This window comes from Bos indicus x Bos taurus, chromosome 14 (genome assembly GCF_003369695.1).
Source record: "Bos indicus x Bos taurus breed Angus x Brahman F1 hybrid chromosome 14, Bos_hybrid_MaternalHap_v2.0, whole genome shotgun sequence".
NCBI lineage: Eukaryota > Metazoa > Chordata > Mammalia > Artiodactyla > Bovidae > Bos > Bos indicus x Bos taurus.
In genome coordinates this window covers 3,167,667-3,185,973 of record NC_040089.1, presented here as the reverse complement: position 1 = coordinate 3,185,973, position 18,307 = coordinate 3,167,667, and the positions used below count along the sequence as shown (strand labels likewise).

General features: G+C 46.7%; 1 protein-coding gene across 3 annotated transcripts in view; it reads right to left on the bottom strand.

Annotated features, from left to right (window-relative positions):
• The window catches only part of TRAPPC9 (trafficking protein particle complex 9), a 389,597-nt gene that overhangs the window by 352,141 nt on the left and 19,149 nt on the right, over positions 1–18,307 (bottom strand). For 2 of the 3 annotated variants that reach the window (XM_027560766.1, XM_027560765.1), the window contains exons 3-5: positions 16,704–16,849; positions 13,762–13,890; positions 4,619–4,645 (exon numbers count right to left, since the gene is read on the bottom strand). In XM_027560766.1, coding sequence (XP_027416567.1) covers positions 4,619–4,645; positions 13,762–13,890; positions 16,704–16,849 — 302 coding nt within the window. The remainder of the gene's footprint in view (positions 1–4,618; positions 4,646–13,761; positions 13,891–16,703; positions 16,850–18,307) is intronic. The other variant, XM_027560768.1, reaches the window with a different exon arrangement.

The window sequence follows — 18,307 nt, the reverse complement described above, 5'->3', positions numbered from 1 at the left end:
TCCCACACGCTGCAACAAGGAGCCTCATGCCACAACTAAGACCCTGAGCAGCCAAATAAAGAAACAAACAAATGTTTTAGAAAAAAAAATAAAGGCTCTGAAAAGACATTTTTCAAGCAAAATGTACAAATGGCCAAAGAGCACAATGAAAAGATGTTTGGTACCATTAGCTGTAAAGGGAATCAAATCAAAACTACAAGGATGGAGAAAATTATAATTCAAAAAGATGCATGCCCTGCGATGTTCACTGCAGCACGGTTTACAATAGCCAGGACATGGAAGCAACCTAAGTGCCCATCAATGGAGAAATGGATAAAGAAGACTGTGGTACACATACAGCAGAGTATCACTCAGCCATAAAAAAGACCAGACCGCCTGCAGCGACACTGATGGACCTGGGCATTCCCACACTGAGTGAGTGAGGCACGAGAGAGACGAATAAAGGGCACTGCTCACATACGGCAGAGGAGGCGTGGCACCCACTCCAGTGCTCTCGCCTGGGAAACCCCACGGACGGAGGAGCCTGGTAGGCTGCAGTCCATGGGGTCGCACAGAGTCGGACATGACTGAGCGACTTCACTTTCACTTTTCACTTTCACGCATTGGAGAAGGAAATGGCGACCCTCTCCAGTGTCCTTGCCTGGAGAATCCCAGGGACGCGGGAGCCTGGTGGGCTGCCGTCTATGGGGTCGCACAGAGTCGGACATGACTGAAGCGACTTAGCAGCAGCAGCAGCAGCTTAGATACAGAACCTAAAAAAGGGTGCAAATGAACTTGTTCCCAAAACAGAAGTAGAATAAAACAGATAACTAATACAGACCTACTGTACAGCACAGAGAACTGCACTCCATAACGGCCTATTATGGGAAAAGAATCTAAAAAAACAGTGGACTTTATGTAGTATATGTATAACTGATTCACTCCGCTGTATACCTGAAACTAACACAGCATGGCAAATCAACTATACTCCATATATATACATCTAATATGGCAAACTAATGATATTTTAACCATTACTAAATGTACACAAATATTTACAAATACAAATGAAAATCACATTTACATTTTAAACAAGCCAAAAAAAAAAAAAAGTACAAGGAGAATCCACTTAACACTAATGAGAATAGCTATAATCAGAAAGATAACAACACCCAGACTTGGGACTCCAAGAGCCCCGGGGACGGTTGCACGAAGCTGGCCAGGAGAGAGGACCGGACTTGGGTTTGTCCCACTCCACTCGCAGCCTCCTTGTCGCCTGGGTTTAGGTGGCTCCCACCAAGAAGGGTGGCAAGAAGAAGGCTCCGTCCACCATCAACAAGGTGATGACCAGAAAATACACTATCAACCTTCACAAGAGCTTCCACAGAGGGGCTTTCGAGAAGCGTGCCCCTTGGGTATTCAAAGGAATCCTGCAATTTGTCATGGAGGAGGTGGGAGCTCCAGGCGTGTGCACTGACACCAGAACCAACAAAGCTGCTGGGCCAAAGATCAAGGAACGCCTCATGCTGTGTGAGGTTGTCAGAAGACATACGAAGACTCACCACACGAGCTCTGTATGCTGGCTACCTACGTATCTGTCACCATCCTCAAAAGGCTACAGATGATTACTGTGGATGAAAACTAACCAGTAATTGTCAAATAAAGTTATAGAACTGAAAAAAAAAAAGAGGAAAGATAATAACAAGCATTGATGAGGATAGAGAAACTGAAACTCTCACACACGGCTGCTAAGATTGTTAACTAACACAACCACCTTGGAAAACAATCTGGCAGTTTCTCAAATAGTTAAACATTTAGCTACCCCATGACCCAGTACTTCTACTTCCCAGGCACGTACGAGAACTGCAAACATGTCCACGTAAAAAATTATACACGAATGTTCATAGCACCATTACTCCTTAACAGCCAAAAAGGAGAAACAACCCAAAAGTCTATCCGTAAGGTGAAATGTCATTCAGCAAAATCAAAACACGAAGTACTGACTCGTGCTACAACATGGACATTGCAGACGTTATGCCAAGCTAAGGACGTTAGTCACAAAAGACTACAGTTGTAGGATTCCATTTACACGAAATGTCTGCTGCTGCTACTGCTGCTAAGTCGCTTCAGTCGTGTCCGACTCTGTGCAACCCCATAGACGGCAGCCCACCAGGCTCCCCCGTCCCTGGGATTCTCCAGGCAAGAACACTGGAGTGGGTTGCCACGTCCTTCTCCAATGCATGAAAGTGAAAAGTGAAAGCGAAGTCGCTCAGTTGTGTCTGACTCTTCGAGACCCCATGGACTGCAGCCCACCAGGCTCCTCTGTCCATGGGATTTCCCAGGCAAGAGTACTGGAGTGGGGTACCATTGCCTTCTCTGAAGTGTCTAGAACAGGCAAATCCAGAGAGAAGAGCTGCTGCGTGGGGCACAGGAGGTCAGGGAAAGTGGGGGGTGACTGGGGTGATGAAAAGTTCCAAGACTGAGTGTGACACACCACTCGGGCATACAGTGGAGCCTCTGTATGTTTTAATGGGTGAACTGTAGGAAAACTGTTAAGAGTAAAAAAGCCCCTTGGACCAGTACTCTGACATTGTAAGTGCAAACTGCTCACTTTTATTACAGGAGGAAGAAACTCCCGTCAACATGAAAATGGGAAAAGCAAATTTGAGTTAACTGAATTGGACAGAAAATCATTTCACTGGAAACAGGGGCTGAACGTTCACAAAACACTCAGAAATGACAAGAAATAACAGTGTGACCCCACGAAGCATTCTGCTTCAAATGCCCATCAAGGGCTCGGAAGCTGAGGGGTGAGAAATGGCTGGAGGAGACGCCTGGTTTGCTCGTGTTGGTGCGCCCCACCAAACAAGCACCGGAGCCAGTAACCAGGGGCTGTCAAACTGCTCCTTCCAGCCCGTGAAATGTCTGTGCGGAAAGAGGGCAGCAAAAACCCTGAGACAGTTTGCTTCAAATAACTCACCCATTGAAAGCTCAAAAATTAAGAGACAGTGATTCACTTTCAGGCTGGGTTTTCTATGGAGCCAAACAAGAGAACACCAGCCGAAGAGAGGCAGAGTCAGGGCAAGGCTCCCCACCAGCAGGCTTCCCACCCACACGTGTGCCAGGGTTTAGCGGGCAGAAGAGATGAGCCTAACGTCTGAGACAGGAGATGCTGGCGAGTGAAGAGAGGGCACAGCCAGCCCTGGACAAAGGCCCCGTAAGCAGAGGCTAGAAGGTTCCTGGTGAACTGGAGTGGCCTGGAGCGTGAGGGGGTGGCAGTTGCTGCAGAATCTCAATCTCTCCTCGCTCTTTCTGGGGAGGAGAGGCCCAGGCTGCGTCCTTCTTGCCTGGAACCAAGACAGAGGGCGCCCTGGGGACACCAGACCCCGGCTCTGCAGCCAGCCTCAAGCTCTCGCACGGGACCCTGACATGTGCCTGAACAACAGCGCCCACAGAAACACCCCCACTTCACTCTCAGCACTCAAGACTGAGTTTCAACCTGATACCACCTTATCTTGAAAAGTTGCAGAAGTAAAACACATGACATTGTTCCTTTAATCTCAACGTGTGACTGATTTTTCTGACATCACTAAGCTCTTTCTACCTAGTAAAGCATCCGGTTCTCCCACAAGTGAATCCAGGACTTCCTGTCAGGCAAAACTAGCCGGTGTGGCCTCGATAACTTCTACTGGTCAAACACCAACACATCTAACACTGATTTCATTGTTCATCGATTTCAGCCAGGAGGTGCAGGAGTGTCCTTCAGCTACAGAGCCCAACCTCAGCTGCTTTCTCATCAGCACCTCGGGTCTCCTGAAAACACCACAAAGCATTTGCTTCCCTTCCTACACATAGGAAGGGAAACACTTCCACAAACTCCATCAGGGAACATCAGCCTAGAGGAAGAATGCAACACAAATGTTAAAACAAAGATCAACAAACCTGAAGCACTTTCATCTCAGAAGCAAGATACGCAATGAGATGAGGGAAGGTGTGCTGGCCACAAAGCACGTGTAAGCATGACCCCCTGATTTCTAGCCTTCAAAGGATGGGAGGGTTTTCTTTCTTTTTTTTTTTTTTTAATGACTCTTTGTTCATCGTTTCCAATTAAGCCAGAAAATAATAGATCTCATTTTGAAATAATTATGCACTGCAATAAAAGAGACTTTTGCTATATTAATTAAAGAAGACATTAAGAGAGGAAAGAAAAACCCACCTCTGCAAAAAAAAAAAATGCACAATGTCTTTCCCTGTTAATACACACACAAAATGCAACAGAGAGTTCAAATTCACACTGAGAGGAGCGTAAGCCACAGAATCAGAGCAGAATCACGACTTCAAAATTAACTGGACAGGCATGCTCAGGGCATTCAGAGGATTTTAAAGGCACACTGCAAATCATTCACTTAACCATGCTGGAGGAAGGGCTTCCCTCCCGGACAGACAACATCAATCAATAGGGTGCCCCATCAAACAAGGAACAAACAGCAATCACATTTGTAACTGTACTGATTTAAAGTTACTTAAATCAGCACGTTCCAAAGATCACAATCCAGAAACTGAAACCATTCATTCACACCACCACGAAACAAGCACTTTAAAAAAAATTACCGAGAGACTAAGCACATAGATCATGTACCTGGGTCAATGAGGACTTCCTGGGCCCCTGGAAGAAAGAACAGATTATGACCTTTTATCTGAAAAACAAAGCCACTTTTAAAGATAACTACTAAATCACATTTCATAATTCACATGCCCTCGAAAAATCTGAGACACTTGTGTCTGATCAGAAAAACAATTCTGAGTAACAGTATGTTACAATTCAATGCCTTTATGCTTTAGAAGGAAAAAAGGAACGCTACTGGTTCTCATACCCTGCACAAACTGTAACGTGCCTCCCTGTCTGCCTCCCGCCCCGCTTTCTAACCGCACGCTCCCCGACTCTTCTGAAACAAGCATGACAATTTATTCCCTCAAATCGGCCAAATGACAGATGTGAAAGTGAACTACCAATTTATTTGTGTAAATAAATGCCCACACCTTGGTCTGGAAGAGAAAGGTATCAGATGGCTACATGGAACTTATTTCTCCTTTGCTGAAATCACACACACACACACACACACTCACACACACACTGAATTACTGGACACTTCACAAGTTGAGGATTTCCAATTTCTAGAAGGCAGCTCTGTAGTTAGTCTACAACACGAAACTGTTAACTTCATTAATTATCAAGAAGGCTTTGAAAGCCTTGATCATCTGCTGAATCATCCAAATATCAGTGAGACCCAGTTAGCCTTCTCCATAGAACGCAATTTCTCACGATGGCGAATCACACCCTAAGAGGCACTGGATCCAAGAATTCTGCCCATCATCAGCTCTGACAGTTTTTAAACACATTAACAAGATTCACAAAGCTGTGTCCCAATAACATAGTTGTACTGAAATAGCACATGTATTCAACTGTCCACACAGAGAACGGCTCCCAGGACACTACTTAATAGCCACTTTGTGTATTGCAATCTTTATTTTTAAATGCAGACTAAAAATCACTGCAATCCAGAAGCCACCATTATAATAAGAAACAGGTGCTTTCTATCGTTGACACTGACTATACACCAAACACAACACTTGACCGCCAACACATGTGACTGTCAGGGCAGCCCTACAAGGCAGGTGGGGATGAGAAAGCCTTCGGGGCAGACGGACTGACGGACGGACGGGGAGCCAGGGGAGCTGCTCCATCGCAGCCCCCAACAAGTGCCACCAGGTCTGCACCGAGAGGGTACTGGCTGCGGGGAACCTCGGGGAGTTTGGGATTTCAACATGGTGCTAAAAATGTCCTGTTCAGTGAAAACTCTGATCAAATATAGTACCCTGTGCCACATCCTTTAAATAGGAGACCTTTTTTTTTTGATGCCTCAGAGTCATTATCACAATCATCAATTACTCAACCCCTCAGGGCGTCCAGGGATGAAGGGGGTCCCATGCTAACTGCACTGAGACTGCAGAGCTTTTCAGGCTGTTTTATGAAGTTTGTAAAAATCTTTTTATTTCATGACTCACCCAGGCGGTCAACCACCACTTCTTACTGGTGTGAATGTACCACCTGAAATGACCCTTTTCTGTCTTTTAAGCTAATTCATCTAATCCAATCTTTTCAAACAAGAAGCTCAAGCACAAAAAAATGGACTGCTTTCTACCAGCTGGACTTTAACTGGACTCCCTGGAAGCTCTTTCCTTTCATTAAGCCCACTTCTAGGTACATGACAGTCTTCTGATTGGTGGGCTCTGCTAACTGATTATCTGGGCTACTCAGAAGCTTCTCATCTTATGTCCATGTGTGAGGGGGTGTGGAGATAATAATTGGCACTGTCTGAAGAAATCACAATGAGAAACAGGACATCGTCCAGCCAGAGCTCTAGGGGTACCTCAGTGTGCTCAGGAATTATATTATCAGCATCATCCACCCCCAATGGACAGGTTTCACATTAACCAAACTCGAACAGACCTGCTGCTTAGACCACGAAAAATGAGGGTCACGGTGCATGGACCTGGCTGAGACGCAGCTGTGAACGCCCGTGTAACTCTCCCTTTCCCACTGTTTCCAGGCTGGCCGATGGACAGGCGCATGTACAGATCCACGGACGGGCTGAACGCTGAGAGCCTGGAGCCAGACTGCCGGGGTTTGAGTCCCAGCTCTGCCGCTTACCAGCTCTGTGACCTTGGTCAAATCACTTACCCTGGCTCTCTGTGCCTCAATCCCCACATCTGTAAAATTGGGATCATAATCCACCCCACCCCACGTGTTTGTTGTGAGGATTAAAGAATTAAAGTAGCGTCTGTAAAATGCTTAGAAAAGCAGGTAGCGCACGTCAGGTGCTCAACAAGCGGTGCCTGTGAAGCGTGCCGCGCGTGCGTGCTGAGCTGGATCCAACTGTTTCGTGACCCCATGGGCTTCGCCCTCCACACTCCCGACCTCTGATCCACGGCCAGCCCTCCTCACACAAACGGGCCGAGGAGTGGGCTCGGGGAGTTTGGGAGACAAGGGGGACACGGGAAACCTTCCTTTGCCCAGGTGCTGGCCACGCTCGGGAAGCGCCCAGGATGCTCAGCTCCATGACGTGACGGCCCTGAGCACGGCGGGGCCAGGTCCCCTCACGAGCGCCCGCTGTGACCCGAAGCGGCCTCTCCAGCCCCAGGACACACTATTAAGACACCCGTTTCCCCGAAGCCCTGAAGTGCACGGAGAATGAGGCCTTATCAGTAACTAAGAGGACATTTCCTCCACCCCCTACACTTTCGCCCCATCTCTCAGTTGGCTGGTGGAGAAAACAGGAGTGTAATTACTGGGTCCACCGGAGCCCCAGCATGAATTAATTAGCCAAAAATGGCGCGGCTTAATGTTCAGGGTGACTGTACAGCGGCCTCATTCTGATGCTGCTGCTAAAGTATGAGTACAGGAACTACTGACCTTCTTCAAATATTTTACCCATTTCTTAATTGGATCTTTCATCATAAAACTAGCTTTCCCTGTTTTAATTCCTTCGTAATTGCTAAAGACTGTAAAATGATGGCTTCATACAACAAGAGCTAAGGGTTTGTGCTCTTTTGAGAGAACCACCATGCTAAACACTTCACATAACTTCTAACTCTCACCATTCTACAAAGCAGGCAGGAGCATCTCTATTTTACACACAAGGGGGAAACTCAGAAAGAACTGACTCAAGTTGGCATGGCTAAAGGGGTAGCATGTGAATTCAACCCAAGTCAAAAAACTACCCTCCCTCCTACACCAACCAAATCACCTCCCACTGATAAACGCACAGCAGCAGGTTCAATACTCGGGGAGCTCAACACATTTTTCTGCTTTAAGGTGCTCCCAGGGACCACTTGTTTTATAAAGTCGTGGCTCACTGGTTTCTAATATTGGAAGAAAAGTCCAATTTTGCCATTGTTTGCACAGCAAGCCTGAAATTTTCACACCGAGATGACAGAATAAAAATAATGTATAAATAACTAGAATAATTCTTCCAGGTAACCAGACATAGTGGACAATGTGCTATCCTGAAGCACTAAACAAAGTCAGATTAAAGGACTGTCACTTAAATCTTCCAGACAGGAAAGTGAAGACTTTTTAAAGGTGCAGCAGCGCCACCTATGGCCCGAAAGGCTTTCTGCACAATAAAGGATTAATTAAAGGTTTTCAAAAATAGGAGACGCAGAGCCTATAACTAAAAGCTTAGATACTAAGAGCACACACTGAACTCTGCTTCAGGGGAGGGACTGGAATTCAGTACTGAATCTAAAATTGTTAACATTCCTGAACATAAACAAAAGACACAGGCTCGTGGAAACTGATCTTTGAAGAAGAAGGAATCCAGTCCGGCCTCTTCACCTTACAGGCGGGGAGACTGAGACCCAGGCCCGCCCTTCCAGCGGTCAGCTGTAAAGCTCTGCGAATCCTCGCGTCCCGTGCTGGCTGAGACCCAGGCCCGCCCTTCCAGCAGTCAGCTGTAAAGCTCTGCGCGTCCTCGCGTCCCGTGCTGGCTGTACCAGCTCGGTACTCATGAAAGGCAGGTCTGCATGCTTCCACAAGCTGGCAATCTAAGTGTCTGGCAAAACACTTCCCAAAGAGTAGCAGCAGTATAGTGAAAGTCACTCAGTTACGTCTGACTCTTTGCGACTCCATGGACTACAACCCAGCAGAATCCTCTGCCCATGGAATTCTCCAGACAAGAAGACTGGAGTGGGTTACCATTCCCGTCTCCAGGAGATCTTCCTGACTCAAGGATTGAACCTGGATCTCCTGCATTGCAGGCAGATTGTTTACCATCCAAGCCACTCCCAAGGAGTGGCTACAAATCATACAATTTTGTTGAAATAAATCAAACATTTATTTATATATTAAAACACTATGAGCTCTACTTTTATTCTCTCTATAAAAGAAAAATGACAGATGTCAAATCAACATTTTGATTACTTAAAACCTATTAAGCGTACAGGAAAAAAATCAAAATTTTAACTACCAAAGAATTAAGCTTATTCTCTGAAAGTAATCAATAATGATTTTTCTAAGGGTCAATGCCTGAGGTCAAATTCCTAGCAATTAAGAGATTCTAGTGAGCGACTTCCCCACTCCAGTACTCTTGCCTGGAAAATCCCATGGACGGAGGAGCCTGGTGGGCTGCAGTCCATGGAGTCGCTAAGAGTCAGACACGACTGAGCGACTTCACTTTCACTTTTCACTTTCATGCACTGGAGAAGGAAATGGCAGCCCACTCCAGTGTCCTTGCCTGGAGAATCCCAGAGACGGGAGCCTGGTGGCCGCCGTCTGTGAGGTCGCACAGAGTCGGACACGACTGAGCGACTTCACTTTCACTTTTCACTTTCGTGCATTGGAGAAGGAAATGGCACCCACTCAGTGTCCTTGCCTGGAGAATCCCAGGGACAGGGAGCCTGGTGGCTGCCGTCTATGTGGTCACACAGAGTCGGACGCGACTGAAGCACCTTAGCAGCAGCAGTGGATGATCACACAGCAATGTGGATTATGAGGTGTAAAAAATGTATGTTCTGCACAAATAATCTTCAAGTTCTTCAGCTTTAGACAATTTAGCTAGTCCCTAGCTAAAGGAAGGCACTCATTTCATCAAAACTTCCTACTGCACTAAAAAAAGAAGTAACTGAATCCTTGTCACTTTAAGTCACATTCATATAAAGTATATACACAGTGAATATTCATCAGTAATGCAGTTGATCCTTCTAAATGATGTGTCATTGTGACAGCAAGTTTTTACTGAACATCTCTTGGGTGCTTAGTACAAGGTGTCTGACTCAGTCAGACAGGGTAAATAACATTCTTCAAATTTCACAAATGAGGAAATATACTTAAGCCATAAAAAAAAAAAAACCATCTTGCATATTCATCATAAGGAGAGAAAACAATAAAAATTTAACTTTCCCTCAACACTCAGTGGTTTAATCCTTTCTTCCATACTACAGACTACATAAAACCAATTCAGTCTTTACAACTTTTCCTTTCAACAAGCCTCACTAGCTGGAATCAAGATTGCTGGAAGAAATATCAATAATGTCAGATATGCAGATGACACCACCCTTATGGAAGAAAGTGAAGAGGAACTAAAAAGCCTCTTGATGAAAGTGAAAGAGGAGAGTGAAAAAGTTGGCTTAAAGCTCAACATTCAGAAAACGAAGATCATGGCATCCGGTCCCATCACTTCATGGGAAATAGATGGGGAAACAGTGGAAACAGTGTCAGACTTTATTTTTGGGGGCTCCAAAATCACAGCAGATGGTGACTGCAGCCATGAAATTAAAAGACGCTTACTCCTTGGAAGGAAAGTTATGACCAACCTAGACAGCATATTCAAAAGCAGAGACATTACTTTGCCAACAAAGGTTTGTCTAGGCAAGGCTATGGCTTTTCCTGTGGTCATATATGGATGTGAGAGTTGGACTGTGAAGAAGGCTGAGCACCGCAGAATTAATGCTTTTGAACTGTGGTGTTGGAGAAGACTCTTGAGAGTCCCTTGGACTGCAAGGAGATCCAACCAGTCCATTCTGAAGGAGATCAGCCTGGGATTTCTTTGGAAGGAATGATGCTAAAGCTGAAACTCCAGTACTTTGGCCACCTCACGCAAAGAGTTGACTCATTGGAAAAGACTCTGATGCTGGGAGGGATTGGGGGCAGGAGGAGAAGGGGACGACAGAGGATGAGATAGCTGGATGGCATCACTGACTCGATGGACGTGAGTCTGAGTGAACTCCGGGAGGTGGTGATGGACAGGGAGGCCTGGTGTGCTGCGATTCATGGGGTCGCAAAGAGTTGGACCTGACTGACTGAACTGAACTGAACAGAACTTTTCCTTTCAACAAGCCTCACTAAGGAAAAACGAATGGTAGGTCTGCATGTTCAAAAGCCCACTTCTCTTTTGCACTGTATTCACTTTCAATGTTTACTTTTTCATGCTTACAGAGTTAAAAATTCCTAACTTTTTAGGTCATTAGCTGAGAATAAGACATTTGCGAAAATACACAATTTTAATCTATGCTGCTCCATCTCGTGTTCTCACAGGTCTCTCTTCTTTGAAGCCTCATCAGGCTGAGATCACTAAAGCCAGTCATTTATGAACACACTGCAGTTTGGGAAGCCAGTCAATGGGAGGCGGATTAGAGGAGCAACTGAGGACGCACACTGTGGTCGCCCAGCCTGGTTCCAGCCGTGAGTCTGCCCCTGAGAGCGGTGTGATTCGGACCAAGTGACCAAATCTGCTTAAACCTCAGTCCCTCGCCTGCAAAAAGGAGTTACTGATAACTACCTTCAAATACCTGCTATGGGGTAAAACCTCAGGAAGCAGTTAGCACAGCCTGGCTGGGGGGAGGTGCCAAATGATTCCTGGCTGTTTTGGTGATGATGCTTGCTGTTAGTAATTTAAGCTAGTCCAAAAAGGAGGAATATTTATAAGTCAATAAGCATTTCCTTTTGGACTGATTGTACAATGTCCTATTGATTTTTTAATAAAGCAAGTTTTGTCCATTAATTATAGGCTTAAAGCAAGTTTTGTCCATTAATTATAGGCTTAAAGGGACAAGTCTCCAGAAAAACAATGAGTGGCCTCTAAACTCTGAATACAAGAAAGTGAAGTTTTGTCAAAAAAAAAAAAGGCAACAGAAGGAGAATTAAAGTGAAAAGAGGGACTACAGAATGCATTTTGAAACTAAACTCAATTTTAAGGGGGGAAAAAATCCCTTTTCTCAGGTGAAATCTTGAAAAGTACATAAAGCGAATCTGAGATGTCTAGAATCTTTTAACTTTATTCATGGATTCATATCACCAAGTCTTAAAACTACTTGACAATCAACAATAATACTCCTGATATATAACAGCCCAACATTCATCCAGGACTGGCTCGGACTGGCAGGTCCTTTGCACGTGTCTCGTGTCTCATTCAGACTCACAAGGACCCGCTGAGGGAGATACAACTATCATCTCCCCCATCTCACAGGCAGGGAAACTGAGGCACAGAGATTAAACTGGCTCCAGGTCACATCGGCATTAAATGACATCTGTATTTTCGCTGCTTTGCTGGTGAAGAAGGAACCTGAGACAGAATTCAAGGAAGAATGTTAAACAATCACACTGTCTCATCTTCATCTCAAAGAGTAGATCCGTAAACTCCCGGTGTAAGATGGGGCTACAAACTGAGTAATCTTGAAATCTGTAACCAAGATGAAGCAGCATGGACATGCATGCTCATGATATCAAATCCGTGCACAGCTCTGGGCCCTTTACTACCTGAAAGGCGGTGAGACCATCTCCTGTCTAAACAAGGGCAGTGTGGCTTTTCTGCTCTCATCCGAGCCTCACTGGGTGATCTCCTCGGACTGCCTCCAACAATAAAAAGTTCTCAAGTGCTGCACACCACGCAGGGCTAAATAAAGACTTTTCTCTACTGCACACAGAGCACTTTTCAGGTTTAAAACATTTTTTTTACCTTTATTCAGCAGTAAGAGAGACTGAAACATTACCCTAAAAGGTCTCTGGAATCTCACTAGTCACGCAAGTGGCACAGTCGTACCACATTTTCTCTTTAAATCTCAGGGAAAGAATAAAACAAAAGGCGTCCCCAGAGAGAGAGCAGACTCTCCACAGAGAAGAGAAGACAGCTGTCCCCTGGGTTGGAGACTTAAGCACTGGGCCACTGGTTGAAATGCCGAAATCTTGTCACAGAGGCAGCAGTTATAACAACACGGGAAAAACATAGGTGGTGAGCACCGACCAGAGGCGTCTCCGGTCAGAACCGGAACACAGGCAAGTGGGGAGCAGAGGCCTTCTAGACCTCAGATTTCATCACTTCACCTGCTTTACCCTCCTCTCTAGTAACTGAGACCCCACTAGACCCATTAAGAACGGTCTGGTGAAGGACGATAAAACATCTTGGAGAGCCATCAGAGCTTTATCTAAGCATTTTGACACAGAATTCAGACCAAGTGGCTACACAGACTGACTGTCAGGGAAAATGGTAAAACTGAGGGGAAAAAGAAATGTAAGACATTTCCCTTCCAATACTCATCAGCTGTCATGGGGTTTCTCTTTGGGGGTTAAAAAAAAATTTTATAAAAATCTCACGGATCAAAAAACGCCTAGTAGCTTTATGTATAGCCTTGACCTCTGCATTCTGTTACTATCTTCGTGACCTGTGAGGTAGCACAACTACATCCTCAATGTTTATTGCAAATTCATTCACTAGGACTCAGAAGAGTCAAGTTCACAGAACAAGCGTCTGGGGGTCTGCTCCTCCAAAGACGATTTTTTACTCTCTCTAGATGCTAACAAAACATCAGCAAATCAAACTTCACTGATTAAGAGAACTCCATCAACCAGGAAAAAAAAAAAACAGCCCCTGGTCCCTCAGTTGGCTGTTAAAATTGATATTGAGGACTCCCTTCACCAAATAGCCAGAAACTATGACAAGGACCCAGACACAGAACTTCAAAGTCGGTCTACCATGAAATTTCATGCGGCTGCTCCAGAAATCAACCCATCATCGCAATCCATTAATATCATTCAGTAGGACTCAATAAGATCAATACATATTTTAACAGGATCAGAAGACAAGGTCTCATGTGCAGGATTTCTGACTCAACAGATTCTACTCTTTATTCAAACAGCAGGCAGGCTTCACTCAGAGGGGACCGGAGTGGATTGCTCCTGCTTAAGGACGGTGACAGGGCCCGGCACAGGGCAGGAGCGGAGCTCACCTGGACGATGTCTGTTGGCCGCTTCTGCAGGAAGGGCGCTCCCCGGGAACCTGCGAGCTCCAGCTTTACCGCCAGTTCCACCAGGGTAGTGATAGATGACAGAGGCCGAACACAACCCTTCCAGGGCAGCTGGGCATTAAACAAAGGGTTTGGTTAATAAAGTTAGCAGCCCATCGTTAGCTAAAAATTACCCTAAGAATGATGTGAGCAATTTGATGATGTGGAAAATGCCAGTTTCCCCAAAACATAGGTCAAACCTACAGATGACTGGTTTTGTTACAAACAGGACCAGGGCCCCCATCACGTCTGGCAGGCCTGGGTCGAGGCTGGCAGCACAGAAAGTTCTCGTGAAGCTCAAGGTCTCACTGAGGGGCTGAACACAAGCCAAACAGGCGTTCATTCATTCCTTTAACCAGCAGTCCGGCTCACACTGTGTGGCAAGCGCTGTGCTGGAGGACGACACTGCAGATGGACGGAGCAGGAAGTGCCCCGCACCAAAAGGATCCTTGAAACCATACCAGTGGACCGTACCGCAGGAGCAGAAGAACACCTCTCCGCATCCCTGACCCTGACAGCACCGACCCATCTGCAGCAAACACCTGCAGGCATCTCCTCCTCGGAGGCAGCCGGGGCCGCTGTGACGTGCCCACCTTCCACCGCTGGAGGTCACACCCCAACAACCTGGGCTGGGCCACCCGCCCCACAAGTCCTGTGCAGTGAGCGTCTTTATCCAGCAGCTCAGAGGTTCTCAAACTTTTTGGTCTCAGAACTCCTGGATGCTTTTTTTCTGCAGGTTACATCTACAGATAATTACCGTGTTTGAAAATAAAACTAGAAAAAGATTTAAATATTTATGTGTTCAAACCTTTTAGAAAAGAATAAGCCCGTTACATGCTAAATTTCAATGAACAATAACTATGTTTCAAAACAAAACTGCATGCTGGAAGGGTGACACTGTTTTGCATTTTTTACAAATTCTTTAATGTCTGACTGGAGACAAGTGTGCTGGATTCTCACACCTGCTTCTGTGGTCGATCTGCTGTGACGTCACACGTCCTGGGGTCCCTGGGAGACCCCCCTGTGTGTTTCTGAGGGACCCAGAATGAAAAAGGCCACAGTGGCGGTCCCCCTACTCACGCCGCCTTCACGGAACCCAACCGGCCGTCCTCACCAGGTGGGTCGGGGGCCCAGTGGCATTCTCCGGGGGCAAGTGCCTAAGCTGCAGCCCTACTCCACCAGCCCGGAACAACTCGTTACAGACCTCTCCTTCAAGGAGACAGGAAGACTCCCATTCGCCATCCCTCCTGCTTAGTCCTCTACCAGTCTCTCATTTTTCCCCATCTCTTCCTTCTCTTTCCCTATCTCCTTTAAGAAGCCAAATTACAAAATTCAAGTCCATTTTAAAATTTACATTTAGTGTGTTCTATCCCTGTGTTAGTTGCTCAGTCATCCAACTCTGTGCGACCCTATATGGACTGTAGCCCTCCAGGCTCCTCCGCCCATGGGATTCTCCAGGCAAGAATACTGGAGTGGGTTGCCATTCCCTTCTCCACGTGTGTCCTATGGGACGCCCCTAATCTTCTATTGAAGAACTTCACAGCTTCCCTCTGACTTGTGTTTACTGTAAGTGGCTGACGGGCCCTCTGAACTGCTGGCCTCTTCCAGGAAACAGCCCTGTATCAGTCCTCACTGGCACTGCACTCATTTAACAAGCATTTGCGGAACACCTACAACACGCTAGCTGATGGACACACACAGACCACGCCTCCCACTCCCGCCTGCAGGAAACAGTCCCTGAAGGACAAAAACATGCTAACAGGTAGCCCCAGCATGGAAAGTAAACTCCATGCAGACGGGATTCTGTACAAGACCCACTGCACCCACTGCGTGGAGGGGTCAGAAGAGGCTGTCCTTTGAAGCAGCTTTTTAAGTTTTTTTAGTTGAGATACAATTCCCCCAGTCAAAAGTGTACGATTCAGCCGTTCTGTGCGTTCACTGCTGTGCAACGCTTGCCCTGCCTAATCCCAGAATCTTTCCATCTCCTGCAGAGAAAGCCCACTCCCATCGGCAGACCCTCCCCATCCCCATCTCCCGCCTCCCCCGCCTCCCCCGCTCCCGGCCCAGGCAACCAGTCATCTGCTCTCTGCCTCTAGGTCTGCCTGTGCAGACATTCCAGGTCATCAGAGTCATACACTGTGCAGCCTTTTGTGTATGGCTCCCTTTACTCGACATGATGTTATCAGGGTTCGTCCGTGTTGTGGTGGTACACTATCTCACTGGTGTTTATGTTTGAATGGTGTTCCACTATATCCAAGCACCGCATTTTGTTCATCTATTCATCAGCTGACAGATGAGGTTTTGAAGAATGAGTGTAAGAGATGACTAACGTGGGGAGTGGCATTCTAAGCGGAGGGGAAGATGTGCTTTAAAAAACTGTCGTTTAGTCACTCAGTCGTGTCTGACTCTTTGCGACCCCATGGACTATAGCCCACCAGGCCCCTCTGTCCGTGGGGTTCTCCAGGCAAGAATACTGGAGTGGGTTGCCACTTCCTTCTCCAGGGGATCTTCCCGCCCCCGGGATAGAACCCATGTCTCCTGCAACTCCTACACTGGCAGGAGGACTCTTTACCACTGAGCCACCAAGGAAGTTTTAAAGAATAAATAAATAAAAAGTAAAAAAAACAAAGCAACAAGCAAGTTCAGTGCATCTTAGGGAGAGTTTCCATCCTGGATCCAGCAGGACGGAAATGCAGCCGCGCGTGGGAAAGGGCGAGTGGAAAGGTGAGGCGGTCACCCCGAAGATTCCCCACTGCAGTCAGCTCAGTGGACAGCTTCCCCGCCCTCACCCTATGTTTTTAGAGCCATTTTTCCAAGGTTTTCTCTTTTCCCAAATAGCAGTTGCTACCATGGTGTATGTGATCATCTTCACCAGGTCCTCTTACCTCCAAGCCACAGGAAGTCATTCACCGAGCGCAGCAGCTCCACCGACATGTGGTAATGAACCAGGGAGTCCTGCAGCATCCCGGCCTGCAGGCACAAGTCCCCCACGTGCTTCCGCATGCGGCCCTGGCACCGCTTCTTGTAATGTCTGAAAGGTGAGGTGAACGGAAATGTATCACTGCCAACGCCCGGATTCGGCCCCCAAAGCACGCTGGCTAGGCACTATTCAACTCTCTCACTAAAAAAAGCGCTAAGAAGGCAACTTTAGGCTCTACGGTTGAAAGCCAGCCACCATCATTGTCAGTAATATAAGCCAAGTTATTTTCTAAGTGCAAGAGAGTTCATGTATTTCCTGTGGATAATATTAGAGGGGGCTTTTCCTTTTCAAATTTTCCAATCACAACATTAGCACAAGAAAGTTTGTTTCGGCCTTTTAAAAAAATCAATTATCTTCCACGTTCTTAACTTCAAACCTTTATTATTTTATAGAGAGAGCTGTGCTGCATATTACAAGCCAACTGTTTGGCTTTTGCAAACAAGACCTTTATCTTCACGAGTTCAGAGCAAGCTTTAATGCTGCTTTGAGTGGTGGGACCCAGAACACTTGCTAACAGCTCTTTAAATATTGGCAAGGATGTGCTACTAAATAATGCAACAGCTTCTAACTCTGTATCAACTCAGAAACCAGAGAAACCATACCAATATCTCACTTCTTCATTTTAAATATTCCTGTTCTTTTGAATATTAAATTTCTTTAAAGATACGATTTCTTTTCAAGCAAAACAGCAGCTATATTAAATTTCCTCTCGCCAAGAAAGCAATCTGATCAAGAACTAAAAACCCCTATGTTAATCCAAAAGATGTGAGGCTTCTGGCTAAATGAATGTACAGATCCCAGGACAAACTTAAACCCCGTTCTCTCTAACTCTGGAATGGAGCTTTTCTGTTCCCAACATTGGCTGAACTAAGATCACCACATAAGGCAGAGGAGAGAAGAGGAACGTGAGCCTGACCCCCACCTTTCTGCCAGGACAGCCCCCGTGGACAGGCCTCCCCGAGGAGGGCACTACACCTACCCCACCCACCAGCCCCCGCAGACCCGCATCGCCCCACCAGCCACCTCAACGGCCCCTCCTGTGTTCCAACGCCCCTCCCGCTCCGGAGCACCCTCACCTCCACCCTGCTACACACACACACACACACACACACACACCCTAGAGGGGCCTCACCTCCACCCTGCTACACACACACACACACACACACACACACCCCCCTAGAGGGGCCTCACCTCCACCCTGCTACACACACACACCCACCCCTAGAGGGGCCTCACCTCCACCCTGCTACACAAACACACACACACACACACACAGGAGCACCCTCACCTCCACCCTGCTACACACACACACACACACACACACACACACACACACACACCCCTAGAGGGGCCTCACCTCCACCCTGCTACACACACACACACACACACACACAGGAGCACCCTCACCTCCACCCTGCTACACACACACACACACACACACACACACACACACACACCCCTAGAGGGGCCTCACCTCCGTGCCTGCAACACACACCCACCCACCCCTAG